Raw genomic sequence first — 14697 nt, forward strand, 5'->3', positions numbered from 1 at the left:
GGTGGGAAAAAAATTAAAATAGAAAAATGAGAGAAAATGATAAAGATCCACATTAAACCAAAACAAATCACATAGAAGGCAATTTAAACAACATGAAATCAATAATGAGAGAAAATGATAAAGATCGATATTAAAACCGAAACAAATCACATAGACGGTAATCTAAACAACATGAGATCAATAAACCGTTAAAAATACAATACTTCACAAAAAAAAAAAAAACAGTATTTATAAAATACAAATTTAAAATACAAACATATGTGAAAAATGAAGTAATTATGCAACGAAATATAACACCCAATTAGAGCAATTTACTTAAATTCCCCATACAAAGAGTCTTTTATAGTTTCTTAAAAAAAAAAAAAAAAAAGTCTTTTATAGTCATAAAGAAAAAATTCATAAATTACAGTATTCTAATATAAAATTCAATAATTTCGGACAGAAGATATAAATTACTTAAACTCACTGGCTGTAAAGGGTAATTTAGTCATTGACCTGATTAGGGCAACAAGACTATATAAAGCTATGCTGCCGCGGTTTGCCTTATTAGACTAGGGTTTTTATTACTTGAGCTTCCTCTGCTGTTCCCCTCTTCTCGATTCTCCACAATCCGTAGCAATGGCCGAACAGGTTCAGCTCCTTCGCTTCTTTCTCCGTTTTTCCTCCGATCTTATCTTTATTGTGTAAATAATGATTTTCCTTTGCTTTTTCTTATTTTACTGTTACAGACAGAGAAGGCATTCTTGAAGCAGCCCAAGGTGTTCTTAGCGTAAGTTTACTCCTTACGATCCTTCCTTTTTTTTCATTCGGTTTGATTTTCTTAGCTAGGTTTTGTATTTTGTTGAACGGTTGTTAAAATAAGGAGATTTGGGATTTTGTAGCTCGAAGAAGTCGGGGAAAGGAAAGAGACCTGGAAAAGGAGGCAATCGGTTTTGGAAGAGCATTGGTTTAGGCTTTAAGACTCCCAGAGAGGCCATTGATGGTTTGATTCTTTTTATCTTTCATTTAATTGTAATGCTTTTGTTGGTGATCTCAATTTTTTGCATCTTTAGAATAAGATCCTCAGGAATAAATTGATTTTTCTTTGTTATGAAATTAATGTTTATATATTTGATTTTTTTGCTTTAGTTTAAATTTTCTATGGAGTTTAGACTTGTTCCATCTGTCTTATTTTTTGTTCCAAATCTTAAAGCTACAAAATAAATTGATTTTTCATTGTTATGAAATTGATGTTTATATATTTGATTGTTTTGCATCTTTTGTTTAGTTTAATTTTTTTTTGTTGTAGTTTAGACTTTTGGCATCTGTCTTATTTTTTGTTCTAAATCTTAAAGCCCCAAATTATTTGCACTTTCCTGTCAAAACCTTTCCTTTCCCTCTCTATAACCCTCCATGTACCCTATCCTGACAAAGCATAAACTACAAAGAAGATTGCCTTAAAGGTTTGAAGAAAAATGTACTTGTGTCTGTGGGGAATGGGGATGTAAGTGTTCTAGTTCAGAATAGTTTGCAGAAATTTTATAATGAAACTTACAGTAATTCTAATTGGCCCATTCTGCTGTGTTGGAGTATTCAATGAAAATGACATTAAAAAGACAACTAGTGTTTATGTACAGGTCTATTAGTGTTAATTCTAAGCTCCCTTCACTTGTTGTATATTAGCTGCTACAGGTCTATAATAAAATAGTGGTTTGGCAATCTTGTGAAAGTAATAGATTTGTAGATGCAATTATTTCTGAAGTAGGAAGTACCTTATGTTGCACAATAACTTATATTTTTTTAGTGGAATGTTGCACAATAACTTTGATTTAAAGTGTTCAACGTGGCAGAAACATTTTAGAAACTGAAACTTTTGCCATATGTTTCGTTTCATGGTTCTGTAATTTAGAAAATTGGGAACTTGTTTCTTTAAATTTGGAAATTGGTTTCCTAGGATGTAATGTGTTTTCAGAAGTGGATCAATGCTAAACATGTTTAGTAAAGCCCTAATATTTTCTAGATCATCTTCTACAAGCTTTCAAAATGAAAAAAGATCACTTTTCCCCCTCTATTGTGTGATTTTATGTAATTTTTTGATGTAGATATATGTAGTTAGGTATGCATCCTTATTTTTTTAAACATTATAAATGTCTATATATTTTTAATATTTACATGTTGCCCCCTCTTTCCTGTTATATGTTTAACAAATATAATTTTCATTTCAGTTTCTTTTTCCATAGCTAGCTTGTTTCTTGTATTGATATGACCATGTGATGCAGTGATCGAATTAGTATAAAAGAAATTGGCAAACAACAGAAATGATAAAATTCTAATTTGTAAATTCTAAATTTGTGTGTTTCTTCAAAGTCCCCTCGTATCTACTGGTTTGAGTGGATGGCATGGTAGTGAAATTTGATACTTGTAGACCATGAATATGAAAATTGGTGCAAAATTTACAGCTGAACGAGGTATATTGTCATTGAAAGCTATTTTATTGTGGTTGCAGGGACATATATTGATAAGAAATGCCCATTCACTGGTACTGTCTCTATCAGAGGCCGTATACTTGCTGGTACCTGCCACAGTGCAAAGATGAACAGGACCATCATTGTAAGACGCAATTACCTGCATTTCATCCAGAAATACCAGAGGCAAGTGATTTCAATTTTGGTTTTTATGCTCCACGTTGTAGCCATGGTTATCCTAACTTTGTCTCGTGACCTTTAGGTACGAGAAGCGACATTCCAACATTCCAGCACACATATCACCATGCTTCCGTGTGAAAGAGGGAGACCATGTTATTATTGGCCAATGCAGGTTAAATTTCATTTTTTCATATAAGCTTGTTATTTATGTTTATGAAGTACCTCGTCTTGTTTGGTAACAGAATATGGATCTTCTTCCATTTGCAGGCCTTTGTCCAAGACTGTAAGGTTCAACGTCTTAAAAGTGGTACCAGCTGGTTCTTCTGGTGGTGTAAAGAAAGCATTCACAGCTATGTGAGTTATGCAGGGCTCTTATTGAATTCGATTAGTTTTTGTGAGGAATAGTTATATGAAATTTCAGCCGGTCTTTACCCAATCAGACACTTAATTTAATTTTTATGTTGAATGTTCCATTTTTGTACGATCAAATATTATTGTTCTTGGAAAGTTATAAGTTTTGCTCTCAATCGTTGCACTCTACCCCTGTTGTTTTGCCGATTATCTTGGAAAAACCTGTCACAGGTGCAGTTCCTGAAATTTTTCTGTGCTATGGTAATTTGGCACATGATCAATGCCTTTTATCTTTTGATGGCATTCATTGGTTATGCACAGGTGAATGATGAATGTTATCTAAGGTCCTAGTGATGCATTCGTGTTAGGGATCCCTTATAATGGCTTAATACTTCCCCAGCCCCGTGTACTTATTCAAAAAAGTCAATTTACCCACTGAATTTGTTTAAGGTGAAATATTTACCCCTTAAAATCCACCATGTGGTGAAGTTAGGAGAAATTTTGGAATATTTCATGGGCCAATAGGTCGCTTAAAGAAAGTTCATGGGGCTAATGGTTATTTTTCATACATTTTAAGAAGTTTAGTAATAGTTATTTTTCATACATTTAGTAAGTTCAAGGGGTTAATAATTTTTTTTTCAAAGTATAGAGAAGTGATTGACTTTTTCAGTTTAATTGAACAAATACAAGACATACAACAAATAGACTAATTTTTTCTAGCCTTTGCTTTGCATACATAAAATGAAATTTACACTTCAATTCAGTTTTGAAAAAGTATATAAAGTATATAAGACTTATATCCAATAGAGGGTACTCAAACGTTAGCATGAGGATGTGATATCTTTTAAAGGCTGTTTATATGAGTTTTGAGATGAAGAGTGGATAAGGATGAGGAGTTTGAGTATATATATAAGCTGGAAACAGAGACGAAGAAACCGTGGGGCGAGCGTGGTGGACTGGAGTAGTGGTTTGCCGTTGAGATGCGCGTGGATGTGATATCTTTTAGGGCTAATTACAAATCTAGCCCAATTAAGAAGGGCATTTTACATATCTAAACCACTTTACTTCCAATTTACTAAATTAGACACTTTTAACCATTTTGGACAAAATTACCCTTAGTTCTATTCAATCATCGATCTTCTTCTTTTTCTTCTTCTTCTGGTTCTTCTTTGGTTCATCTTCTTCAATTTTTGATATCAATCATTAGCGATTTTTGAGATTATTGACGTATTATGTTCAATTTCCCGTAGAAATTGTATGTTTTTAGCTTATACGTTTGCTTTTCTTGTTGGGCTTGCCTCTTTCTTCAACTTTTTCGCATTTCGTCACAAATGCGACAAGAGCTGTCGCATTTGTGATGAAATGCGACAGCTCTTGTCGCATTTGTGACGAAATGCAACAGCTCCATTTGTGACGAAATGCGACAAATTTCGTCACAAATGCGACAATAATGGAGGAAAATTGAAAAAAATTATGAAAAATAGAGAAAATTGAAACGATATCATTACAGATGAAAAAAGAGGCAAGACCAACAAGAAAAGCAAACGTATAAGCTAAAAACATACCATTTCTACGGGAAGTTAACTCAAAAATCGCTAATGATTGGTATCAGAAATTGAAGAAGATGAACCGAATAAGAAGTTGAAACGAAGAAGAAGTAGAAGTAGAAGAAGAAGAAGAAGAAGAACCAGAAGAAGCGGAAGAAGAAAAAACGGAAGAAGAAGTAGATCGATGATTGAAATAGAACTAAGGGTAATTTTGTCCAAAATGGTTGAAAGTGTCTAATTTGGTAAGATGGAAGCAAAGTGGGTTAGATATGTAAAAGACCCTTCTTAATTGGACTAGATTTGTAATTAGCCCTATCTTTTAAAGGCTGTTTGTTTTTTGATTTGGCGTATAATTAATTAAAAATTAAGTTGTTTGCTTTCCGTTAGTTTAGTGGTAAATTACAACTATGAACACTGAACTTTATTTTTTTTGCAGTATGGTCTCTAAAATTCAAAGCGTAATATAAAAAGGATAAGAGATAAAAATACCTCTAATATTTATAGCCATGAACAATTTTACTTCTAACGTCTAAAATAGTACAATTTTATCCATAACGTTAGCATTCAAGAGCAATTTTACTGCTAATATTTACAAGTTTGGCCAATTTCAGACATTATTATAAAATACAAATATTTTGTTAATTAATTTGCACAAATTGCATATCAGTTTGTTTTAAAAAAATCATATTTTTTATGAATAAACTTGGAGATTAATATTTATAAATACGATGAGATTTTTTGAATTTTTTTGTCCAACTCGTACAAAAAAAAATATATTTTTAATTTTTCACGTTTGATTGTATGTTTATGATTTGTTACTAATTGATGATAAAATAATTTAAATGTGAAGTGTATATAACAATATTCATGACCGAAAAAACTGTTTGATAAATTATTTCTCAAATTAATCTAACTTGACAATGTTAGGGGTAGAATTGCTCTTATCTACTAATGTTAGGAGTAAATTGCATTATTTTAAACGTTAGGGGTAAAATTGCTTTTAACGATAAAAGTTAGATAATTACTCTTGTCTGCCAATGTTATGGGTAAATTGCATTATTTTAAACGTTAGGAGTAAAATTGCTCATAGATGTAAACGTTAGAGAATTTTTGCACCCTATCCCGTATAAAAATTACTCAACTTTGCACTTTTTCACATATTATGGTCATTAAAATTCAAGTAAGGCTTCAAAATGACTATTAACAGTCTCGAAATATAAAATTTCAAGAATTTATGATATTTTAAACAACTTTAATTCTTTGATTTTTGGCTTAATGCTTCTCCAGTCCCCTTAACTTGTCCAAATTGGTCATTTTACCCCTCCAACTCATCGAATATCCTATTTACCCTTTTAACTCCATAAAAATGTCATTTCTCACCCCTTAACTTGTCCAAATTTATCATTTTACCTCTTCTCAACTCATCGGAATATCCTAACCCTATTAACTCTATAAAAGTGGTATTTCTCACTACTTATGATCTTATTTACTTTCTTAACTCCTTAAAAATGGTATTTCTTATCCCTTTATAGTAGTAAAAAAAGTTGAAAAGAGAAAGAACGAATAAAAAATACAAATAACAAGAACATTAATATAAACAAGTAAAATGCATTATATGTAGGGATAATGTACCAAAATAGGTCTATGATTTTTGGAAAAGTATCAATTTAGGTTCCACTTACAAAATAGCATAAATATAGGTATAACGTTTAAAAAAAAATTATCAATTTAGGCTTCGATAACGGATTGTAAGGGGTGGAAAATACCACTTTTATGGAGTTAAGGGGGTAAATAGAATATTCTATGAGTTTGGGGAATAAATGGACAAGTTGATGGGATGAGAAATACCACTTTTATTGAGTTAAGGGGGTAAATAGAACATTCGATGAGTTGAGGGGGTAAAGTGATTAATTTGGACAAGTTAAGGGGGTTGGGGAAGCATTAGGCCTTGATTTTTGTTTTGTTTTGATGCTGTTTAGGTGTCGTTTGGTTAGAACTTTACTCATTTTTACGATATGTCCACTAAACTTCAAAATGAAAATAAAAGTTACTCAACTTTACATTCTTCATAAAATAGTCACTAAATTGCAATTAGCGCCTCAAAATGACAATTGACGGCTTCAATATATAAAATTACAAGAATTGAAGGATTGATGATATTTTAAGCATTTTTTATCCTTCAATTTTTTTTATGTCGTTTAAAAAGTGAATGTTTAGAACGAGAATGTTTTGAAAAATGTGATTTTGGAAAATAAAAAATGTGGTTCAATGATAAATGTGCTTTTAAAAAAACTTTAAATTTTAGATGTTTGTATTTTGAGACGTTAATTTGAGTTTAGGGATAATAACGTTAAAAAGTGTAAAATAAGTTAAAGTTTGATGTTTAATGATGTAAATAAGTAAAAGTTAGTAGAGATGATGTAATTTACCGGTTCAAGTTAGGTATCATAACTGTTTGCTTTGTGTATAATTAAGTATTAAATTGAAATTTTGGTTTTTTTTTGGTAAATAAATTAGGTGGAATAACTGAATATTATTAACTGTTTGCTTTGTGTATAATTAATTATTAAACTGAAAATTTTGGTTTTGGGTAAATAAATTAGGTGGATTAAATAAATATTGGGCTAATTACAAATCTAGCCCAATTAAAATGGTCCATTTACATATCTAACCCACTTTGCTTCAATATCACCAAATTAGACACTTTCATCCACTTTTGACAAGAATACCCATATTTCTATTCGATCCATTCTTCTTCTTCGATCGATTCTTCTTCTTCTTTCTTCTTCAATCGAATCTTCTTCTTTGTTCGATTCTTCTTCTTTCTTCTTCGATTGGTTCTTCTCCTCCTCCTTCTTCTTCTTCTTCGGTTCATGTTCTTCAATTTCTGATACCAATCGTTAGTGATTATTGAAGTATTATGTTTAATTTCCCGTAGAAATGGTATGTTTTTAGCTTATATACATGTTTTTCTTGCTAGTCTTGCCTCTTTCTTTATCTGTAATGGTATTGTTTCAATTTCCTCTATTTTCCACCATTTTTCGTCAATTTCCTCCATTGTTATCGCATTTATGACGAATTTATCGCATTTCGTCACAAATGCGACACCACTTCACAAATGCAACAATCGCTGTCGCATTTTGTTGCAAATGCGACAACTGCTTTCGCATTTCGTCGCAAATGCGACAACCGTTGTCGCAAATGCAACAAATCTTGTCGCATTTGCGACGAATTCGTCACAAATGCGACGTCACAGCAGTTAAATTGTTAGATTTTTTTTTTCTTTCTTATTTTTTAAGATTTCCTTCCTAATCCTCTTCCGCAAACACTAGTTCTTCAAAGGTTGAACGAAACAAAATCTCTTCTCTCTATAAACCACCGTCTTTTCGCCCGTTTGGGATGACGAGAAAGACATTCAGAATCTGAGAAATAAGATGAATTGAAATAAGAGTATTCTTGTCCAAAGTGGATGAAAGTGTCTAATTTGGTGATATTGAAGCAAAGTGGGTTAGATATGTAAATGGACCTTTTTGGTTGGACTAGATTTGTAATTAGCCCATAAATATTCCTCCAACCAAATATTGTATTCTTTGAATAAATTGATAACAAATAACTTCTTATTCTTTGGGTAAATAAATTAGGTGGAGTTTTGATTTAGAGGTTGAAGTGCTCTAGCTGTTTTTTTACCTATTTAATTCAATTCTTTATTTTTTACTGTTATTATTAATTGTTTGTTTGTTACATATTAACAGTAGAGAAGTGTTTGGTTATTCTTTTTCACCTTCTGTTTACTTTTTCATTTTAAAAGAGAGAGTTTTAAGTGTTTTGTTAGATAGTGTCTATTTGCTTTTATAATTGAAAAGTAGCTTTTTATAAAAACTAGAGAATGTATGTTTTTTGGGAAAATAACAATAATATTAAATAGTAGGTAAACTAAATGGACTCTAAATGTTAATTAATTTTTATTCTAAAATAATTATAGGACGTTGTTTTTTAATAGTAACTCGGACAGTTTTATTTATTGTTATTGTTATTATAATTATAATGTAAGTAATTGTAAAAAAAAATAGTAATGCTTCTTTATCTTTTTTAATACAAGGTACAATTTGTTGTCAAAAAAAAAATACAAGGTACAATTTCTATATAAATTTAAAAATATAACTTATTTGAGTTGGATAAGTTTTCAAATATAAATATATGTAAAATTATAAGCTTTTGTAAAATAAATAATGTCACTGTCTATATATGAATATATATTTTAAAAATAATCTTTAAGAAAAACTAAATTAGAATATTCTTTTAAGTATATTGTATATTCTCATTTGAAATCATTTTATTCAGAATTTATTTAAATCTAAAACCTTATTTGAGCAACGAAATGATCAAATGAGGAAAAAAAAAAGATCCTTACACGAAAATAATTAATCAACCAATTAGGAATAAAAAAAAAACTTGCTAGCATTGAAAATAGTATATCGTGCAACAATATGGGCGACCACATTTGCTAATCGAGAAGAAAAAGATATTACAATTGGATCGATTGCAAAGAAACTTACTGCAATAATATCATGATGAGGATGAATTTGATTATGATGAAGTTGATGAAATTTACCATGATGAGGATGAGTTTCGAAACGTTGAATGGAACCAAAACGAGGTTACTTATGAAAATGATGGAAAAAGGTTATATTATGATAAAGATGAGTTGGAGGACGTCGAGTGGAGCCAAAATGGGGATACCTATGAAAGTGATGAGGAGGACGATGGACATGTTGTTTATTTGTTGACGAGAGTGCTAATGTCTAGTAGGACGAGCATGATCCAAGGCATCAATTGTTTAAAACTTGGTGCTTAGTTCTTAGGAAGAAATGAGAGGTGATAGTCCAAGAAGGAAGCCAAGTGAATGTCATTAGTCGAGCCGCTTTGAGCAAGTTTGGTTTGGTTCCTGAGCCACATCCTAGACCTTGTCGTATTGGTTTGGTCAACGAGGTGGATAAAGCTTCGAGTTACGCACCAGTGTAAAGCTTTTTTCGTCATTGGGGCTTATCAAGATGGAGATATGTGCCATGTTGTAGAGATGGATGTTTGTCACTTGCTCTGAGGAAGGTCATTGTAATTTGATTATGATGCCTCACATGCGAGAAGAAGAAATAGTTACATCATTTTTGACACCTTATATTTCATTTTTGACAGATGAAGTGTCATGTGCATGCTATAGATAAAAAAAATGCGTAAGTTCGTTTTGTATGTCACCTTATCTTTTAAAGATAACAAATCAATAAATTTTTTTGTACATAAGGTCCAAATGAAATAACTATAGGTGTGTGATAGGTTTTTAAAACCAATTATACTTTATTTTACTAGTAGCAAGTAGAGATGATAAAAGTACACAAAATAAAAAATCTATACATAATTTTAGTATTTGGATTTAGCTTAGTAGGTAATGTGTTATTTTTGTGTTGACATGAAATTGATACGTAGATTTTTTGGTTGGGTTAGGGTTGACATGCTAATCCAAAAATGACACAAATATTTCAAATTATTATTATATTCTCTCGTATTTTTATATATCATTTTATTAATAAAGATAATAAAATTATAACACTATTTTTTTAAAGTTGTGCACAATGCATTTATATTAAAGAAAAGAAGATTACATTAAAGAGAAAGAAAAAAACCCTCAACTCACCTCATCCTATGTGATTCGAACTCATGAGTTCTAGGGTCATAAGTAAGCTCTCAACCAACAGGTTAAGAGTTTCACCATAATAAAATTATAATTATTACTTATACAAATATGATTCAAGCCTCCTAAAATTTTATAAACACATTATATGACTACTTAACATGATATTAGCGGGCTTTTCGATAGTTTGTGTTAACATACTACTAGGGGTGCACGTGGTCGGTCAACCAGTCCATTAAGGTTAATTTGGTCGGTTAACCATTTTATCGGTTTTTTGAAAACAATAAACATACACTAGTCCACTAAATTCGGTTAACCACTATTCGATTAACCAATTATTTCGGTCGGTTAACCTTTTATTTCGGTTTCTAACTATTAGTAAATAAAATAATAATAATAATAAAACTTCTAATTTTTATTGTGAGTGGAACGATGAGTCAATAACGAGTTGAAGAGATTAACGACAGAGAAGGAGATGTGCGTGCATTATGTACATGTGGACTATGGATTGGACACTGCATTTTTCCCTTACAACAACTCTTTAAGGCATTAGATTACCATGTTTTTTGGACTAGAATCCTTATCATCCGTGCTTTACCAACTAAACCCTATCCATTTATATTAATTTCACTAATTATCTACTTTATGACAAATTTGATACTCCCTCCATTCTTTTTTATATGTCGTTTAAGGTTTTTCATCAAGACCAATGCAATATTAATGAGACTATTAAAATGACTAATGTACCCTTAATACTTTTCTCCTGGATCTCTACTTTCTATGCAAAATTTCTCTCTCTTATTAATTTTTATGACTTAATTAAGATAATTTGCATTAATAACTATATCTCTCTCTTACAATAAATAGGGGCAAATTAGAGAAAGTATTGTAAAAAGTGCATTGGTAATACAAAACGACATATAAAAATGAACAAATTCAAATGTCCAAAACGTCATATAATAAAAAACGGAGGGAGTAGTACACAACATTTAGAATGAAATATTCCATCCTTGAGTCTTAATCACCGAAAATAATTAGTGTTTCTTATTAAATTTTTGCCATTGATCCCTATATTTATTTTAAGTGGGATAATGTATAATTATATGTATAAGTATAAATATAAATAAATATATTTTTATATATTTAATTGAATTCGGTCGGTTTCGGTTAACCGCGGTTTTTAGAATATGAAAACCGTAACCGTAACCATTAATCACTATTTTAAAAATTAAAAACCGTACATTAGTCCATCGGTTTCGGTTAACCTTATTTTCGGTTTGGTTTTTCGGTTTTTCGGATTTTTGTGTGCACCCCTGTATACTACTATAAAAATGAGATTGAGTATTAAAAAAAAAAAAAAAGTAACATATCTTCTTATATTCTTAAAGTTATCATTAATATATATGCATAACAAATTTATAAATAATCCAAAAACACGATACGAAATCGACACTAAGTTGAACAGTTTAATACGATTATGATACGAAATTTTTGGATTGGATTTAGATTTAATCTTTTCAATACAAACATGAAAATGACACGATACGAACACAACTCCAACACGAAATTTCCAGACGTACTATGAAGCTCGGCCACATCCACCTAGAAGAGAATAAAAGGCTAATCATGAGTCTCTCTTGGTAGTGATATTCCCTCTGCTCTTGCCGAATTCCTTTCTCTTCCTAGAAAGGATTATTTAGACACACTAGTTAGCTACTTGGTGTAGCCCTGTTTTTTCCTAATTAAAAAAAAAAGATAAGGTATCAAAATAGGATTAAGGTTTTTGGAAAAGTATCAATTTAGGTTCAAAGTTCAAAATAGCACCAATATAGGCTTAACGTTTACAACATAATTTCAATTTAGACTTAACGTTTATAATATAGCATCAATTTAGGTCTTACGTACAAAATAACACCAATATAAGCTTAACGTTTACAAAATAATACGAATTTAAGCTTAACGTTTACAAAATATATACAATTTAAACTAAATGTCATAATTAAATTAATCATATTATATTCTTTCATTTCCCTATTAACTTTATATGTTACTTTTTATTTAGTTTTATATTCTTATTTATTATAATACAATTAATTAGTATTTTTGTCCATTAAGATCTTATATTTGTTTTTCATCAATGATTCCATGACTACTAAATTTCATTGCTAATGTAATATATACAAATTAAAAGTAATTGAATTTTCCACAATATTTCGAAACTTTTAGTTTCCATATATTACATGAGTCATATAATTTAAGGGTTATGGAATGGTTGATGAAAAACAAATATAAGGTTTTAATGGGCAAGAATACTAATTAATTGTATTATAATAAATAAGAAAATATATAACTAAATAAAAAGATAACATATAAAGTTAATAGGAAAAGAATATAATATGGTTAATTTAATTGTGACGTTTAGATTAAATTGGATATATTTTGTAAACGTTAAGTTTAAATTTATATTATTTTGTAAACGTTAAGCCTATATTGGTGCTATTTTGTACGTGAGGCCTAAATTGATGTTGTATTGTAAACGTTAAACCCAAATTGATATTATGTTGTAAACGTTAAGCCTATATTGGTGCTATTTTGAACGTTGAGCCTAAATTGATACTTTTCTAAAAACCTTAGGCCTATTTTGGTACCTTAACCCTAAAAAAAAAAGAGTTAAATTTTGGTTTCACTAATTTTTAGATAAAGGACTGTGGTTTACTTTTTGTCAAAACGAGGATTAAGGTCTTCAAATTTAACAAAATAAGGACTTTTTCGATTGATATTATTAAAATCACCCTTGACGACTTCAAAAATGACATATTTTAAGAACTACTAATATTCTAAGCAACTTTAATTCTTCAACTTTTTTATTTCGAGATTATTTAGATGATGTTTGGTAAAGAGAGAGAAAGTTAATGTTTAGAGAGAGAAAGTTCCAAAAAAAATGGTTTTCTAAAATCGAAAATGTAGTTCCATAGAAAATATGACATTGAACAACTTTAATTCTTGAAAATTTTCATTTTTAGGTCGTTAAAGATAGTTTTAATAGTATTATTAAAAATATGAAACCTCAATCATCGTTTTGATAAAAAAATAAATTACAATTATTTATCTAAAAATTAGTGAAACCACAAAGGTTTTATTTAAACTTTCAAGAAAAAAGCACATTTTTAAAATTTCCAATAGAAAAAGTAGAAAATCGGCTATTATAGCACGTGTATAGCAAATGGCAGAAAGAAAATGATGACTTTGAATTATTTTATATTATTAGCAGTAGTCCAATTAGGGTCGTCAACTCTAAAAAAAAAACATTTTAAAGGTTTTCCTTTGGGTTGCAAAATAACATCTAAAAAATAAAAGATTTAAAGATTGAAAAATAAAAAAATAAAAAAAATTCTTTGGTTTCTAGTTCACTATAAAGAAATTTTTTTAGCATGGCACAACAAAAAAAATTAATTTAGTATAAAGATTTGAATTTTTGTTGGTTAATTATATATAGATTAATGTGGTTTTACCGATTTGCAGATATATACTTATGATATTTTTATTTTACAAACGTAGCGTTGTGGTTTACAAAATTTTGCATTTGGATTCACTTTGTCAGAAGTTGACTGATAACGATAATAAAATGAAAATTTTCAGGAGTTAAATAATATTTTAAGCAACTTTAATTCTTAAACTTTTTAGGTTTGAGGTCATTTACGTGTTGTTTTTATAGGAGATAAAGTTAATGTTTAGAGAAAGAAAACTCCAAAAATGGTGATTTTGAAAAATTAAAAATATGGTTCCATAGTAAATATGATACTAAACAACTTTATTCTTGAAAATTTTCATTTTGAGGTTGTTATCGGCCAAATAAAAAAACATCCAAAATTTCTGCAAAAAAAAAAAGATCGCATGTACCCATCTGTAAATCGGCGATACCACAAGGTATGTATTTGTAATGAACCTTTTTTTCCCTTTTTGTTGATTTTACAAATATTGTTTTGATTACAAATAATCGGAAAAGAAAACGATAATTACAACTGAAAAACTACGTTAACTTTGTAGAGAAATTACGTTTAACAACAACAATTTAGTCGTAATTGAATTGAGTGTGAATGGAATTATTGAAAAAGTCGAAATTGAAAATAAAAAACTTGAAGCTCAAAATGAATTAACAATTCATCAAAGTTTGGAGCTGAAATTAATTTCGTCTTTACGAATGATAACTGTTGTGGATGATCAAACGGAAATTTGAGCAAATATAGACCGAAGGTTTTAACAAAAACGAGTTGTAACTTGCCTCTAAGATGTCGAATAAAAAATGAAATGAAGAACATAGTGTATCAAATGTGAAAATTCAAGAATAGCAAAAAAAAAAAAAAAATAATGTGAAATAAGGAATGGAATAGTTCAATACTTGAATATGGAAATGAAAAAGGAATTAATAATTTAAAGAAGTATTTGATATTTTGGAAACTTGGAATTATGTCGAATGAAGCTTATAATT

General features: G+C 29.6%; 1 protein-coding gene across 1 annotated transcript; it reads left to right on the plus strand.

Annotated features, from left to right (window-relative positions):
* The first annotated feature begins 482 nt into the window (after positions 1-482).
* LOC136203582 (small ribosomal subunit protein uS17) lies at positions 483-3164 on the plus strand. The gene is made up of 6 exons (XM_065994776.1): positions 483-630; positions 729-769; positions 882-982; positions 2486-2630; positions 2707-2796; positions 2892-3164. The coding sequence occupies exons 1-6, from the start codon at positions 619-621 to the stop codon at positions 2980-2982; spliced, it is 480 nt and encodes a 159-aa protein (XP_065850848.1). The 5' UTR covers positions 483-618; the 3' UTR covers positions 2983-3164.
* Positions 3165-14697: the final 11533 nt, after the last annotated feature.

This window comes from Euphorbia lathyris, chromosome 8, assembly GCF_963576675.1.
Source record: "Euphorbia lathyris chromosome 8, ddEupLath1.1, whole genome shotgun sequence".
NCBI lineage: Eukaryota > Viridiplantae > Streptophyta > Magnoliopsida > Malpighiales > Euphorbiaceae > Euphorbia > Euphorbia lathyris.